Genomic DNA, 12630 nt, shown 5'->3' on the forward strand with positions numbered 1-12630 from the left:
CCTCCCACTTCAGCCTCCAGAGTAGCTGGGACCAGAGGCACGTGCCACCACACCCGGCTAATTTTTTTTTTTTTTTTTTTGGTAGGGACATGGTTTTACTATGTTGCCTGGGCTGGTCTCAAACTCTTGGCTCAAGTGATCCACCCACTTTAGCCTCCCACAGTGCTGATATTACAGGCATGAACCACCATGCCCGGCCCCTTATTCTTTTTTGTAGCTGTGTAACATTCAGTTGCATGCATGTATCATACTTCATTTATTTATCCAGTCCCCTATTAATGGACCCTTGGGTTGTTTCTCTTTCTTTGCTCATACAGTTTGTTTTTGTTTTTTTTTTAAATAAAGTGAAACATTTTTGTTGGTAGGCGGACAGTGAAAGACATCCTGCTTTTAGGAGAAGGAAATGAGAAGAAGAGAAGGCAATAGAATTTTCTTGATTAAAATAGTTTCCATGGATGTCCAGTACACATTCAGTCTAGTCTTCTTTTTTTCTTTTTTTTTTGAGGCAGAGTCTCGCTTTGTCGCCCAGGCTGGAGTGCAGTGGTGTGATCTCAGCTCACTGCAACTTCCACTTCCCAGGTTCAAGCAATTCTCCTGCCTCAACCTCCTGAGTAGCTGAGGTTACAGGCACACACCACCATGCCCGGCTAATTTTTGTATTTTTTTTTTTTTTTTAGTAGAAAAGGGGTTTCACCATGTTGGCCAGGCTGGTCTTGACCTCCTGACCTCAAGTGATCCGCCCACCTTGGCCTCCCAAAGTGCTAGGATTACACGTGTGAGCCACCTTGCCCGGCCTGGCCTTCTTTATATTTAAATATTTGGTTAAGGCACTGTGGCTCATGCTTGTAATCCCAGCACTTTGGGAGGCTGAAGTGGGAGGATCGCAAAGACACTGCAAGCTCTTTAGTTACCAAAAGGGTGTTTGGCCTCTGTTGTACTTATCAAAATGAAAGGGAGGAGATAGATTGGATTCTTTTATGCTGTATACCAGGCACTATAGTGGATGCTTTTACATATGTTCTTATTTACTTACACAATAGCATATGAAGTAGTTTTTAGTAGTTTACATATAAGAAAACTGAGGTCTAGAGGAATGAAGAGTCCTCACTTGCAACACTGAAAAAAAAGTAAAATGAAAAAATTCCATCTCAGTGGAGACAGAATTTCATAGAATATAGGAAAAGAAAGGTTTAAATAGCTGTATATAACTTGCCTGAAGCTATGTGGTTGTATAGATCTATTAATTGAGTTCAACCATAAGAATTGAAATGAGTTTTCTTTTTAAAAAAAAAAAAAAAGAGAGTGCCTGGATCTCTCTGTGTTGACTGGGTTGGTCTCGAACTCCTGGGCTCAGCGATCCTCTGGCCTCAGCCTCTCAAAGTGCTGGGATTACAGGCATGAGCCACCGTGCCCGGCCGAAATGAGTTTTCTGATTAACCTTTATAGAGTTAGAGTATATTGTTTAATTTGAGATTTTTACATATAGAGTTGTTCATAGGTGTATTTTAAAGCTATTTTAAAATATTGTTTTTATTCATTATTGAGTAGTTACTTAGGTGCATTTTTAATACATTAAATTAACTCATTGTATGCAATGTATATCTAATGTCGATTACTGTTGTCATCACAGATTCTGCTGTCTACATCAATACACCTGAATAGTTGGACAGAAAATTGAAATCTTTTAACTAATTCTGACTATGAAGCACAGTGAAATAGAAAGTTAGGCTGTAAGAAGTAAGGCTCTTCTGTGTGTCATCAGCTTGGTTCCATTTGCCCAATTGATACATTTACATGGACAATCTCATATGTGTCTTCTGTCATCACAGGTGCAGAGTCCAGTGGTGACATGGATGTTCTCCTGACCCATCCCAGCTTCACTTCAGAATCAACCAAACAGGTGCCTCAGAGTTTATAATCAATGGTGATCAGTCTTACACAACAGTGAATTTCACTTTTTAAGTGATAGTTGGGTATTTTCAGAATAAGTTTTGTTTTCGCCTTCCTGAAAAGTCTGAAGAGCTTTGTACTGATTGAATTCTGCGAAAGGCAAATTTCTCGAAAGGGATACCTATTATTCTTCCATGAGTTGCTGGGAGGACAGTCTAACATTTGAAAGAGATAACATTGAATACAATAGTTTTAGAACGATTTACTGTCTGTGATAAATACTTTAGAAATACTATAATCAGATTTTCATTAAATTTTATCTTAAAAAATGAAATATTGAGAAACCTTACTTCTATTAGAAAACCTGTGAAGGCAAAACATTTTTTATTTTAGAATATATGCCTTTGGAAGGTGAAACAGCTGACTCTTTGATTGTTTTTTTTCCCGTGAGCCATTTCAAGAACAGGAAAACTCTTTGATTTAAGGAAACAGATAAATACAACTGATCATTGTTTTTACAATCGTAATACCTTAAACAGTGGTTTCTAAAAATATGTTTCATTTGATAAGATGAATTTTCTATTAGAGGGAAAAAGTACTTGCTCAGAACATTAGAAAACATAGAGATGGCCGGGCACGGTGGCTCACGCCTGTAATCCCAACACTTTGGGAGGCCAAGGCAGGTGGATCACAAGGTCAGGAGATCAAGACCATCCTGCCCAACATGGTGAAACCCCGTCTCCACTAAAAATACAAAATTAACCAGGCGTGGTGGTGCGCGCCTGTAGTCCCAGCTACTCGGGAGGCTGAGGCAGGAGAATCGCTTGAACCCGGGAGGCAAAGGTTGCAGTGAGCCAAGATCGTGCCGCTGCCCTCCATGGCAACAGAACGAGACTCCATCTAAAATAAAATAAAATAAAATAAAATAAAATAGAGATTTCTCCATAAATAATTAGAAAACTCATGTTAAAAATGTTTTCTTCCCGGGCTCGATTCCCTGCCAAAAAAAAAAAAAAGTTTTCTTATTCAGGCATGATGTTGTTCCTGGTACTCTGGATGCTGAGGTGGGAGGATCACTTGAGTCCAGGAGTTCAAGGCTATAGTTTGCCATGATTGTACCTGTGAATAGCACAGTCTCCAGCCTGTGCAATATAGCAAGACTGTGTCTCTAAAAATATTGTTAAATATTTTCTTGCCATTACAAAGTAATTACTCTTTTTCTTATTCCCTAATTATGATTCTACAGCCAAAACTGTTACATCAGGTTGTGGAGCAGTTACAAAAGGTTCATTTTATCACAGATACCCTGTCGAAGGGTGAGACAAAGTTCATGGTAAGTACTTGTTAGAGTTATTACATCTAAAAAAAAACTTGGAGACTGTTCAGTAACCATTCTGAGTGTGTGACTTCCTGGTAGCTTTGAATTACAGTCACCAAATAGAGTATCCATGAGACTTTAAAGAAAAATAATAGCAGGGGCCGGGCGCGGTGGCTCACGCCTGTGATCCCAGCCCTTTGGGAGGCCGAGGCGGGTGGATCGCCTGAGGTCGGGAGCTCAAGACCATGCTGACCAACATGGAGAAACCCCGTCTCTGCTAAAAACACAAAATTGGCCGGGCGTGGTGGCGCATGCCTGTAATCCTAGCTACTCGGGAGGATGAGGCGGGAAAATCACTTGAACCCAGGAGACGGAGGTGCGGTGAGCGGAGATCGTGCCACTGCACTTCAGCCTGGGCCACAAGAGAGAAACTCCACCAAAAAAAAAAAGAAAGAAAAATAATCAGCAGGATGCCTGATTCTCATAGCTACTCTCAGAATATTTTAGGAAAGAATTTTCTTTTAATTCTCCACTTGTAAATAACACGTGTCATCAGAATAGTTAATTAGGCCTGGGCATGGTGGTGTAGTCCCAGCTCTTTGGGAGGCCGAGGTCAGCGGATTACAAGGTCAGGTGATCAAGACCATCCTGGCGAACACGGTGAAACCCCGTCTCTACTAAAAATACAAAAAATTAGCTGGGCGTGGTGGTGTGCGCCTGTAGTCCCAGCTTTTCGGGAGGCTGAGGCAGGAGAATCACTTGAACCCGGGAGGCAGAGGTTGCACTGAGCCGAGATCGCACCACTGCACTCCAGCCTGGGTGACAGACCGAGACTCTGTCTCAAAAAAAAAAAAAAAAAAAAGAATGGGTTAATTAGGCATAATCTGCTTTTTGAAAATACCAGTAATGACTTTGACACACAGTAAGTTTTTCCCTAAAATAGCAAATGGTTCTCATCTTCTCTGACTCAGAATTCTTCAATAAGTAACGTAGTTAGAATTGATGGAAAAGTATTAATCTATTTCAACACCAAAGAAAGAAAAGTCATCAGGGTCTGTGATAGAACACTCAGGGGAAGAAACATGTTACATGGAATGATAACGAGGGAAGTTGATTGGGGGGGAATTAAGACTTAATAATTCAAGATGAATGGCTAGTGGATTAAAAGCAGATTAATAAATGATTCTGTATAAACACCAACAAGAAGGCAGATAGAAATCTAGAATTACGATTCTTTTTTTTTTTTTTTGAAAAGGAGTTTCACTCTTGTCACCCGGGCTGGAGTGCAGGAGGGTGATCTCGGCTCACTGTAACCTCCACCTCCCGGGTTCAAGCAGTTCTCCTGCCTCACCCTCCCGAGTAGCTGGAATTTCAGGTGCCTGCCACCACGCCCAGCTAATTTTTGTATTTTTAGTAGAGACCAGGTTTCACCATGTTGGCTGGGCTGGTCTCAAACTCCTGACCTCAGGTGATCCGCCTGCCTCAGCCTCCCAAAGTACTGGGATTGCAGGCATGAACCACCGTGCCCAGCCTAGAATTAAGATTCTTAGTTCCTTTTTTTTTGAAACAGGGTCTTGCTCTGTCACCCAGGCTGTAGTGCAGTGGCGAAACATGGCTCACTGCAGCCTCACCTTCCAGAGTTCAAGCAATCCTCCCACCTAGTAGCTGGGACTGCAGGTGCGCACCACCATACCTGGCTAATTTTTGTATTTTTTGTAGAGGTGGGGTTTCACCATGTTGCTCAGACTGGTCTCGAACTCCTCAGCTCAAGTGATCCACCCTCCTTGGCCTCCCAAAGTACTGGGATTACATGTATGAGCCACTGTGCCCGGGCCTCTTACTTCTTTCTTAAGGTGACATTTAGTGTTCTGTCACTTATATACATCATTTGAGTCCATTTTCTCCACACCCCACTTTTCCCGGGTGATATGACTGAAAGGAAAGAGACTGTGCTTTTGGAGAGTGGATGTGCTAAAATTAGTAAGAGTCTCAGTGCATAGATTTGACAAGAGTTTTAGCCAAAACTAGAAGATAGTTGAGAAAGATAATTAAATTGTCATGTCATTCAGAAAGTAGAGTGGTGTTTGCCAGGCCCTGGAAGGAGGGGGTAATAGGGAGTTCCTGTTTAAATGGCACAGAGTTTCAGTTGGGGAAGATGAAAACATTCTGGAGATGGATGGCGGTGATGGTTGCACAGCAGTGTGAATGTACTTAATGCCACAGAATGGTACACTTAAAAATGGTTAAAATAGTAAGCACGGTGGCTCATGTCTATAATCCCAGTGACTTGGGAGGCTAAGGTGGGAGAATGGCTTGAGCCCAGGAGTTCGAGGGTATAGTGAGCCATGATCGCACTACTGCACTCCAGCCTGGGTGACAGAGCAAGACCCCATCTCAAAAAAGAAAAAAAAAATAGATGGCCAATAGATGGTAAATTGTATGTTGTGTATATTTAACCCACACATATACAAAAAATCATGTCATTAAGTTCAGCATGGTGATATTAGTGGGCTGTGAAAGTGTATTTTCTAAGGTGGTCACACTTTAACAATGCTTCCAAACGAACTTTGGAAAGATAAAAGTAAAGGTTCTAGTCAGTCTTGGAAATTAAATCTCTGATGTGTTCTCTTGACTCTGTCAAGTTTTGAAGTCTTACTCTGTTCCCAAAAGTATATACATACATGAGATGGTATTAAAAATAGGGCTTGTGTATGCCCCATGAACAGCCTTTTCAAATTTAGGTGGATTTTAATTCACTCAAAATGAATGTGCATGAATCTTACATTTAAGAATATTCAGTCAGATAAAATCCTAAAAACAGTATCTGCTAGACAAGTTGGATGTTGTGCACAGTAGAAAAGTGTCTTGCTACGTCTGGGCATATTTTGGGGACCTCTCTGGCCTAAATCTTCCTCAAGTATCATCCCTGTGAAAGTCACTAGAAATCCTTACTGGGAAGTGTGCCAACTGTTTTCAGAGTTAATGACCAGGAAGGTATTTCCACACTACCATGGCAGAAGCTGTTTTTTTATAATCTTAATGGTGTTCTGCTGTGCTCGAAGACAGATCCAGAGGAAAAACCAACAGAAGCTATAGGAATCCAGCTAGCAAGAATACAAGGTAAAAGGGCCAGGCATGGTGGCTCACGCCTGTAATCCCAGCACTTTGGGAGGCTGAGGCAGGTGAATCACCTGAGGTCAGGAGTTCAAGACCAGCCTGGCCAACATGGCGAAACCCCATCTCTACTAAAAATACAAAAATTAGCTGGGCGTGGTGGCGGGCGCCTGTAGTCCCAGCTACTGGGGAGGCTGAGGTGGAAGGATCGCTTGAACCAGGAAGGCAGTGGTTGCAGTGAGCTGAGATTGTGCCACTGCATTCCAGCCCTGGCGACAGAGCAAGACTCCCTCCCAAAGGAAAAAAAAAAAGGAAAAAGTATAATCTAGTGGGCTGGATGTAACCTGAAAAGGAAAGGTAAGGTGGGTAGCCAAGTCTTTGTGATCTTGTTGATAGTGTTGGACTTGGGTTATCCCAGTACATGTGCCACAGGAAAGAATACTAAGGCCACTCACCCATCCTAGGATAGACCCTATCTTGACTTCCCTGTCTTTCAATCATACATCTGGCAGCACATCTACTGGTATTGCCAGGAAAGGCATCCCCCAGACATATTTCCAGAAGAAAACAGGCTAAAAAACAAGAAGACTGGGTCTGTTTATTTGTTTTTAAAGTATAGAAGATTCAGGTGACAATAAGAACAAGAAACTAAGGCCTTTATGTTGCGACATAGGAATCCATCTCAGTGGGTGGTTTTTGACAACGTTTGGATGTTATACCTGTGGTTCATAGTCCCTGGAACTTAAAAAAATACCGTAGTTGAGCATGCTGTTTTGACATTTGTAATCATTGTTAGGAAGAGAAGCACTCGAGGTCAACTTTCAAATCAATTTTAGAGACAGGTAAGAGGTGGTTTGTATCTTTCATTATAGAAGAATAAATTTAGGTACAGAAGATAGAGGGTCTTATTCTGGCTCCATTACTAATACTCTGTATGGCATTGGGAAGGTGGATTTACTGCTAAAAGGCCTGAGTTTTATCTTTAAAATTGATATTTGCCCTACGTCAGAAGACCGTTACGCAGATCAAAATTAAATAGTATATGTGGAAACTTTGAAGAGTTTGTACAAATATTTGATGTACAAATAAGAATTTGCACAGCTTCAAAGATAATGGATCTTCCAAGAGTTGTACAAAGAGAGCTGCACAAATATAAGATGTCATCTGTTTGGAAATGGGTCAGTAGAGGCAGGTGACCTGGTAAGGGTTAGATTGGGGAACAAAAGAAGGGATAGAAAGAGAGAGGATGGTGCCATGAAAGGAGAACAGAATGAGGAGAGTGAGCACCCCCAGGGCAGCAGTTGTATTCAGTCAGTTCAGCAAATACATACAAGCATGTCCTCCATTCCAGGCACTGTTCTCAAAGCTTGGGATGTATCCATGAATTTAAGTAAAACTCATATTTGAGGACTGTGGGAAGGGACTGATAGTTAACAATGAACATAATAAATATGTGAATTATATAATAGGTTGGGTAATAAGTGTTATTTTTTAAAAAGGAACAACAGGGTGTAGAGGAGAGGAGAGTGCAGGAGGCAGTATTAAATAGTGTGGTTGGAGGCAGCCTCATTGAGAACATGAGACTTAGGGAATGACATAGGGAGTTAGCTAAGCAGGTATCTGAGGGAAGAGATAGCCAGGCAGGAGTCCGAGCACCAAGCCTATGGGAATGAGCATGAGCAAGATATCTAATGAAGCTAAGAGCTCTAGGCTTCTAAAAGGAAATTGGCTGCAAAATGAATTCAACTTAGGTAGTGAAATAAACCATTCTCATTCCATATCTCCTTTTTTTTGCAAAACCTCTTCTTGCTATCACCACTTACTAGTCTTAAAGGTATGCCTCTTCATGTGTTTTTCAAGTTATATTCAAGACACAAATTCCTTTAAGCTAATAGTAATCAAACCTTAGGAAAGCCATGGTTATTCCAGATCATCTTGTGCAATCATAGTCTTTAGATAATTGAGCTATACTATATTCCTGTGAATATAGTAACACTCAGAAGAAAAAAAGTTTCCTCTGCATTTAACTATTGGTTTTATATAAGGTGAGTGCCATTCAGATTTCAGTATTTTGTGCAAGTTTGGCCTTGGGTGATTTTCTGTGAAATATCTGCAGTAAGAATTCAAGGGACAATAGGAGATACCATGGCTACCCCGAGGAAATGAAAGAGGTTTTATTTCCGACACTCAGTATGAAGCTACCCAAATGAAATGCCAAACAAAGCTAATCCACTCAATCTAATACAGAATTTACAGTAAAACAGAGAAATTCTTTAATATTAGCACTTCAGAAAAAGTGCAGGAAATAAAATTAGCCTTGAGGAAAGGAACAAAGCCATGAGATAAAATCCTATTACTGATGTGACAAACAGCAACATCATTCCCTGTGGTATCTAGACATCCGCATCCGCAAGGTAATACCTCCTGGTAATTCCAGGTGGAAATGACTTCTGATCCACTTGAAGGTGGAAGTTGAGTTGGAACTTGTTAGTGCCTAAGAAGGTAGGTTTCATATTTTGAAGGTAAACATATTTCATTAATCTTTCTTCCATAGGAACAGCTAAAGAATTAGTTTAGATTTTAATTTTTCTATTTTGCTGAGTGAAAAAGTATGGCTTTTAGTGGCATGTGTTAACTTGACCACTCTTGAGGACCAGAAGCTTGTCACTTGTGTATTTTTCTTAGAATGTAGCATTTGATACTTTTAATTGGAAATTTGGTGGTGCTTATATCTTGTTTTACATATGTATGGGTTGCTGACCAGTCCAGATTTTTTGTCCATTTTTCAGGAAAGGGAAAAGATAAAACAGACTTGGATAACTTTTGTTTGGAAATTGTAGAAGTATAATGAAAAATTACCTGTGAAGGAAGAAAGTGATCCTCTCATTTTCTGATCTCATATTTTTCTTATTTTCCGTGTCTTTCTCCCTTCTAGTGTCTGAGAGATTTCTTCAATTTCAAACTCTTTTACTTCTGCTACCTATCATTTTAAATTTTGATTTAAACCTTTCCCTGAGGGTTTTCTGTAGCATTCTGTTCTTATTTCATGGATAGAATATCTTCTGTTATTACTGGTAGCTTTTTTGTTTGTTTTCTTCTTCCTGCATAATCATCGTTTCTTCCACGTTGCTCTCTTCTGTTTATTTTGATGTCTGTGTTTCGTGTTCAGTGTTTTCTTTGATTAGGTTCTTGCTTAGAATCACACAAAGGCCAAATCCTCATAATGAGAATCCTTATTTGCAGTTTTGTGTAGTTCTCTAATTATCGTGAAGTGTAATAGAAAGGTGGGGATAGTGTATTGCTCACAGAAGCTGCTAAATTAAAAGTGCTCAGAATTCTAGAGCTGCTAACATTAAAAACAAAAATGGCCTTGTGTTTTACTTGATTAAAATTAAGCCTTAAGTTTAGAACATCTTTAAACTTGGTTTAAAATGTTCATTTTAGGGTGTTTGCCAGCTTCCCAGTAAAAATGATGAAAAAGAATATCCACACAGAAGAATTGATATCAGGTATTGTTCAGACTTTGTTGCTGACCTGTTAACTTTTCCAAACTTGTCTCGTTTTCTCCCTCCCTGTTTGTATCTTGGAGTTCACATTCATATCTAGAGCCTTTTTTTACTCCCAAGAGCCATATGTTCTTGCCAAATGCAATGTTTAGCTCCAAAGTATGTAAAGAATGATGACTGTCTACAGACTCCGATTTATTTTCTCTAGATTTGCACCTCACCGTGATGCCTTCCACAGCTCAAAAGTCATTTCCTGCCTGGGCTAAGTTAGTTGTAATAGGTGATAATGCAATTTCATTTCTCCACATCTCTTTCAGAACAAAGTTCACAGAAACCTAAACAAATTACAAGGTTGGGGTGATTTGAGCAGTCTACCTCATGATAGTCTTCTCTTCAAATTATTAGACCACTTAGGCTTATCTTTGGTATTTTGTTCCTTATTGATTTTAGGAGTCCTATATTTGCTAAACTTGAAATGCATGGTAAAAAAATGTATCTATTGTCCATTTTTTTTAGGTTGATACCCAAAGATCAGTATTACTGTGGTGTTCTCTATTTCACTGGGAGTGATATTTTCAATAAGAATATGAGGGCTCATGCCCTAGAAAAGGGTTTCACAATCAATGAGTATACCATCCGTCCTTTGGGAGTCACTGGTGAGTGTCCATGTGTGTATTAGAGATCATCTCTCATCTGGAGAGAAGGTTATTTTCAAAGATACTTTGGTTTAGCAAACCTTCTAATAACTATGCCAGTTAGTGTAGTTTCTTTGTATTTTTAGTCCTTCAGGCAACGAAAGAGGATTTAATGCATAACATGCTCCTAGGCCCTCAGTTGAAGGCCATCAGGGCAAGCGTTAGTTCCAGCTTTGTTAAAATGGATTAAATCCTTGCATGCTCGGTAAAATATCTTATTCATCTAAAAGGGTTTTGTTTTTTTTTTTTTGCTGTTGTTTAATGTACCTCTAGGACCCCTGAAAAACTCAAGTATCATTGTTTTCAGTGCCACATACTTTGCTTTTAGTGCCATGGTATCTTTGGCCCCATGCTTTTAAAGTTTAAAGAATAAGGATTGCTGAATCTATGCTTAATGGGTTCTGTTAACATTTCACAGTATACTTATGTGGTTTACTGTTCTCTACTAGGAGAATGAATTTTTGTCATTTTGTCCTCAAAGTATAAAATACTTTGTCCTCAAAGTATAAAATACCTCATCCCTGGTAGACTAGGGCAGTGCTTCTCACAATTCAGTGTGCATACCAGCAACATGGGGGCCTCACTAAATTCAGATTCTGATTCCTTTGGCTTGCAGTGGGGCTCAGGATTCTGCATTTCTAGTAAGCTTCTAGATAAGAGGTTACCAATCTTTTAGCTTCCCTGGGTCACATTGGAAGAAGAATAATTGTCTTGGGCTACACATAAAATACACTAACACTCACGATAGCTGATGAGCTTTAAAGAAAAAAATCACAAAAACATCTCATCGTGTTTTAAGACAGTTTACGAATTTGTGTTGGGCCACATTCAAAGTGGAGCTGGGCCGCATGCAGCCGGCGGGCCATGGTTGGATAAGCTTGTTCTAGATAATGCCAGTGCTGCTAGTCCAAGAACCGAGTTGCAAAGGAACTCACTAGAGTATATAATACATAGTGGCTCCAGCAGAAAGGACAATCATGAGTGAGGATGACTTGAGTGGCCCTAGCTGGGATCCCCAGGTTCCCTTTGTGGCACTGATGACTCACGAGATGAAGCTCCAGCACAGGCTCCTGGGAGAGGATAGAGGTAGTCAGTGTCTGTTTTTTTGAAATGGAGTTTCGCTCTTGTTGCCCAGGCTGGAGTGCAATGGCACATTCTCGGCTCACTGCAACCTCTGCCTCCCAGGTTCAAGCGATTCTCCTGCCTCAGCCTCCCGAGTAGCTGGGATTACAGGCATGAGCCACCACACCTGGCTAATTTTGTATTTTTAGTAGAGATGGGGTTTCTCCATGTTGGTCAGGCTGGTCTCAAACTCCTGACCTCAGGTGATCTGCCTGCCTCGGCCTCCCAAAGTGCTGGGATTACAGGCGTGAGCTACCACATCCGCCGGTCTTTTTTTTTTTTTAGTGACTTGGTTACCATTTTCTTTTTTCTTCTGAAAGCAAGTCCCACACAGCTCTGAATCTTGAACCCTCTATGACTAAACTATAAAAGTGGTTCTTACAATAAGTTTTTTCTCTCTGTACTTGCAGGAGTTGCAGGAGAACCCCTGCCAGTGGATAGTGAAAAAGACATCTTTGATTACATCCAGTGGAAATACCGGGAACCCAAGGACCGGAGCGAATGAGGCCTGTATCCTCCCTGGCAGACACAACCCAATAGGAGTCTTAATTTATTTCTTAACCTTTGCTATGTAAGGGTCTTTGGTGTTTTTAAATGATTGTTTCTTCATGCTTTTGCTTGCAATGTAGTCAATAAAACCTCATGTACTATTATTGGATGATGATGATCTTATTTTCTTAGCAAGTACATTTAGTTTAAATTTTCATATTGTGTTCATGATCATACTTTACTATGGGTCTTGTAGAGAGAAATATGAGATGATAGCAGATCTTTAATGGGAATTTTTATTTTCTCATATTCTGCTCTATGCTATAAACCACATTACCCCTACTTACTGATCAAAAATTAGTTAATTAAGGTACACCCAGAGACTAGCCTCTGGAAGACTGTTCAATATTTTCTAGAAACTGGGGGGGCCAGGCACGGTGGTTCATGTCTGTAATCCCAGTACTTTGGGAGGCTGGGGCAGGTGGATCGCCTGAGG

General features: G+C 40.4%; 1 protein-coding gene across 10 annotated transcripts in view; it reads left to right on the plus strand.

Annotated features, from left to right (window-relative positions):
• Positions 1 to 12298, plus strand: part of POLB (DNA polymerase beta) — a 34100-nt gene extending 21802 nt beyond the window's left edge. For 5 of the 10 annotated variants that reach the window (XM_001143904.5, XM_009455273.5, XM_009455272.5 and 2 more), the window contains 5 exons: positions 1830 to 1900; positions 3137 to 3223; positions 9767 to 9831; positions 10345 to 10484; positions 12056 to 12298. In XM_001143904.5, coding sequence (XP_001143904.1) covers positions 1830 to 1900; positions 3137 to 3223; positions 9767 to 9831; positions 10345 to 10484; positions 12056 to 12150 — 458 coding nt within the window. In that variant the 3' untranslated portion in view covers positions 12151 to 12298. Of the gene's footprint in view, positions 1 to 1829; positions 1901 to 3136; positions 3224 to 5287; positions 5535 to 7118; positions 7165 to 9766; positions 9832 to 10344; positions 10485 to 12055 lie in introns of those variants that run through there. The other 5 variants (XM_016959422.4, XM_054656697.2, XR_010159244.1 and 2 more) reach the window with 4 other exon arrangements.
• Positions 12299 to 12630: the final 332 nt, after the last annotated feature.

The sequence above is a fragment of the Pan troglodytes genome, chromosome 7 (assembly GCF_028858775.2).
Source record: "Pan troglodytes isolate AG18354 chromosome 7, NHGRI_mPanTro3-v2.0_pri, whole genome shotgun sequence".
Classification (NCBI taxonomy): domain Eukaryota; kingdom Metazoa; phylum Chordata; class Mammalia; order Primates; family Hominidae; genus Pan; species Pan troglodytes.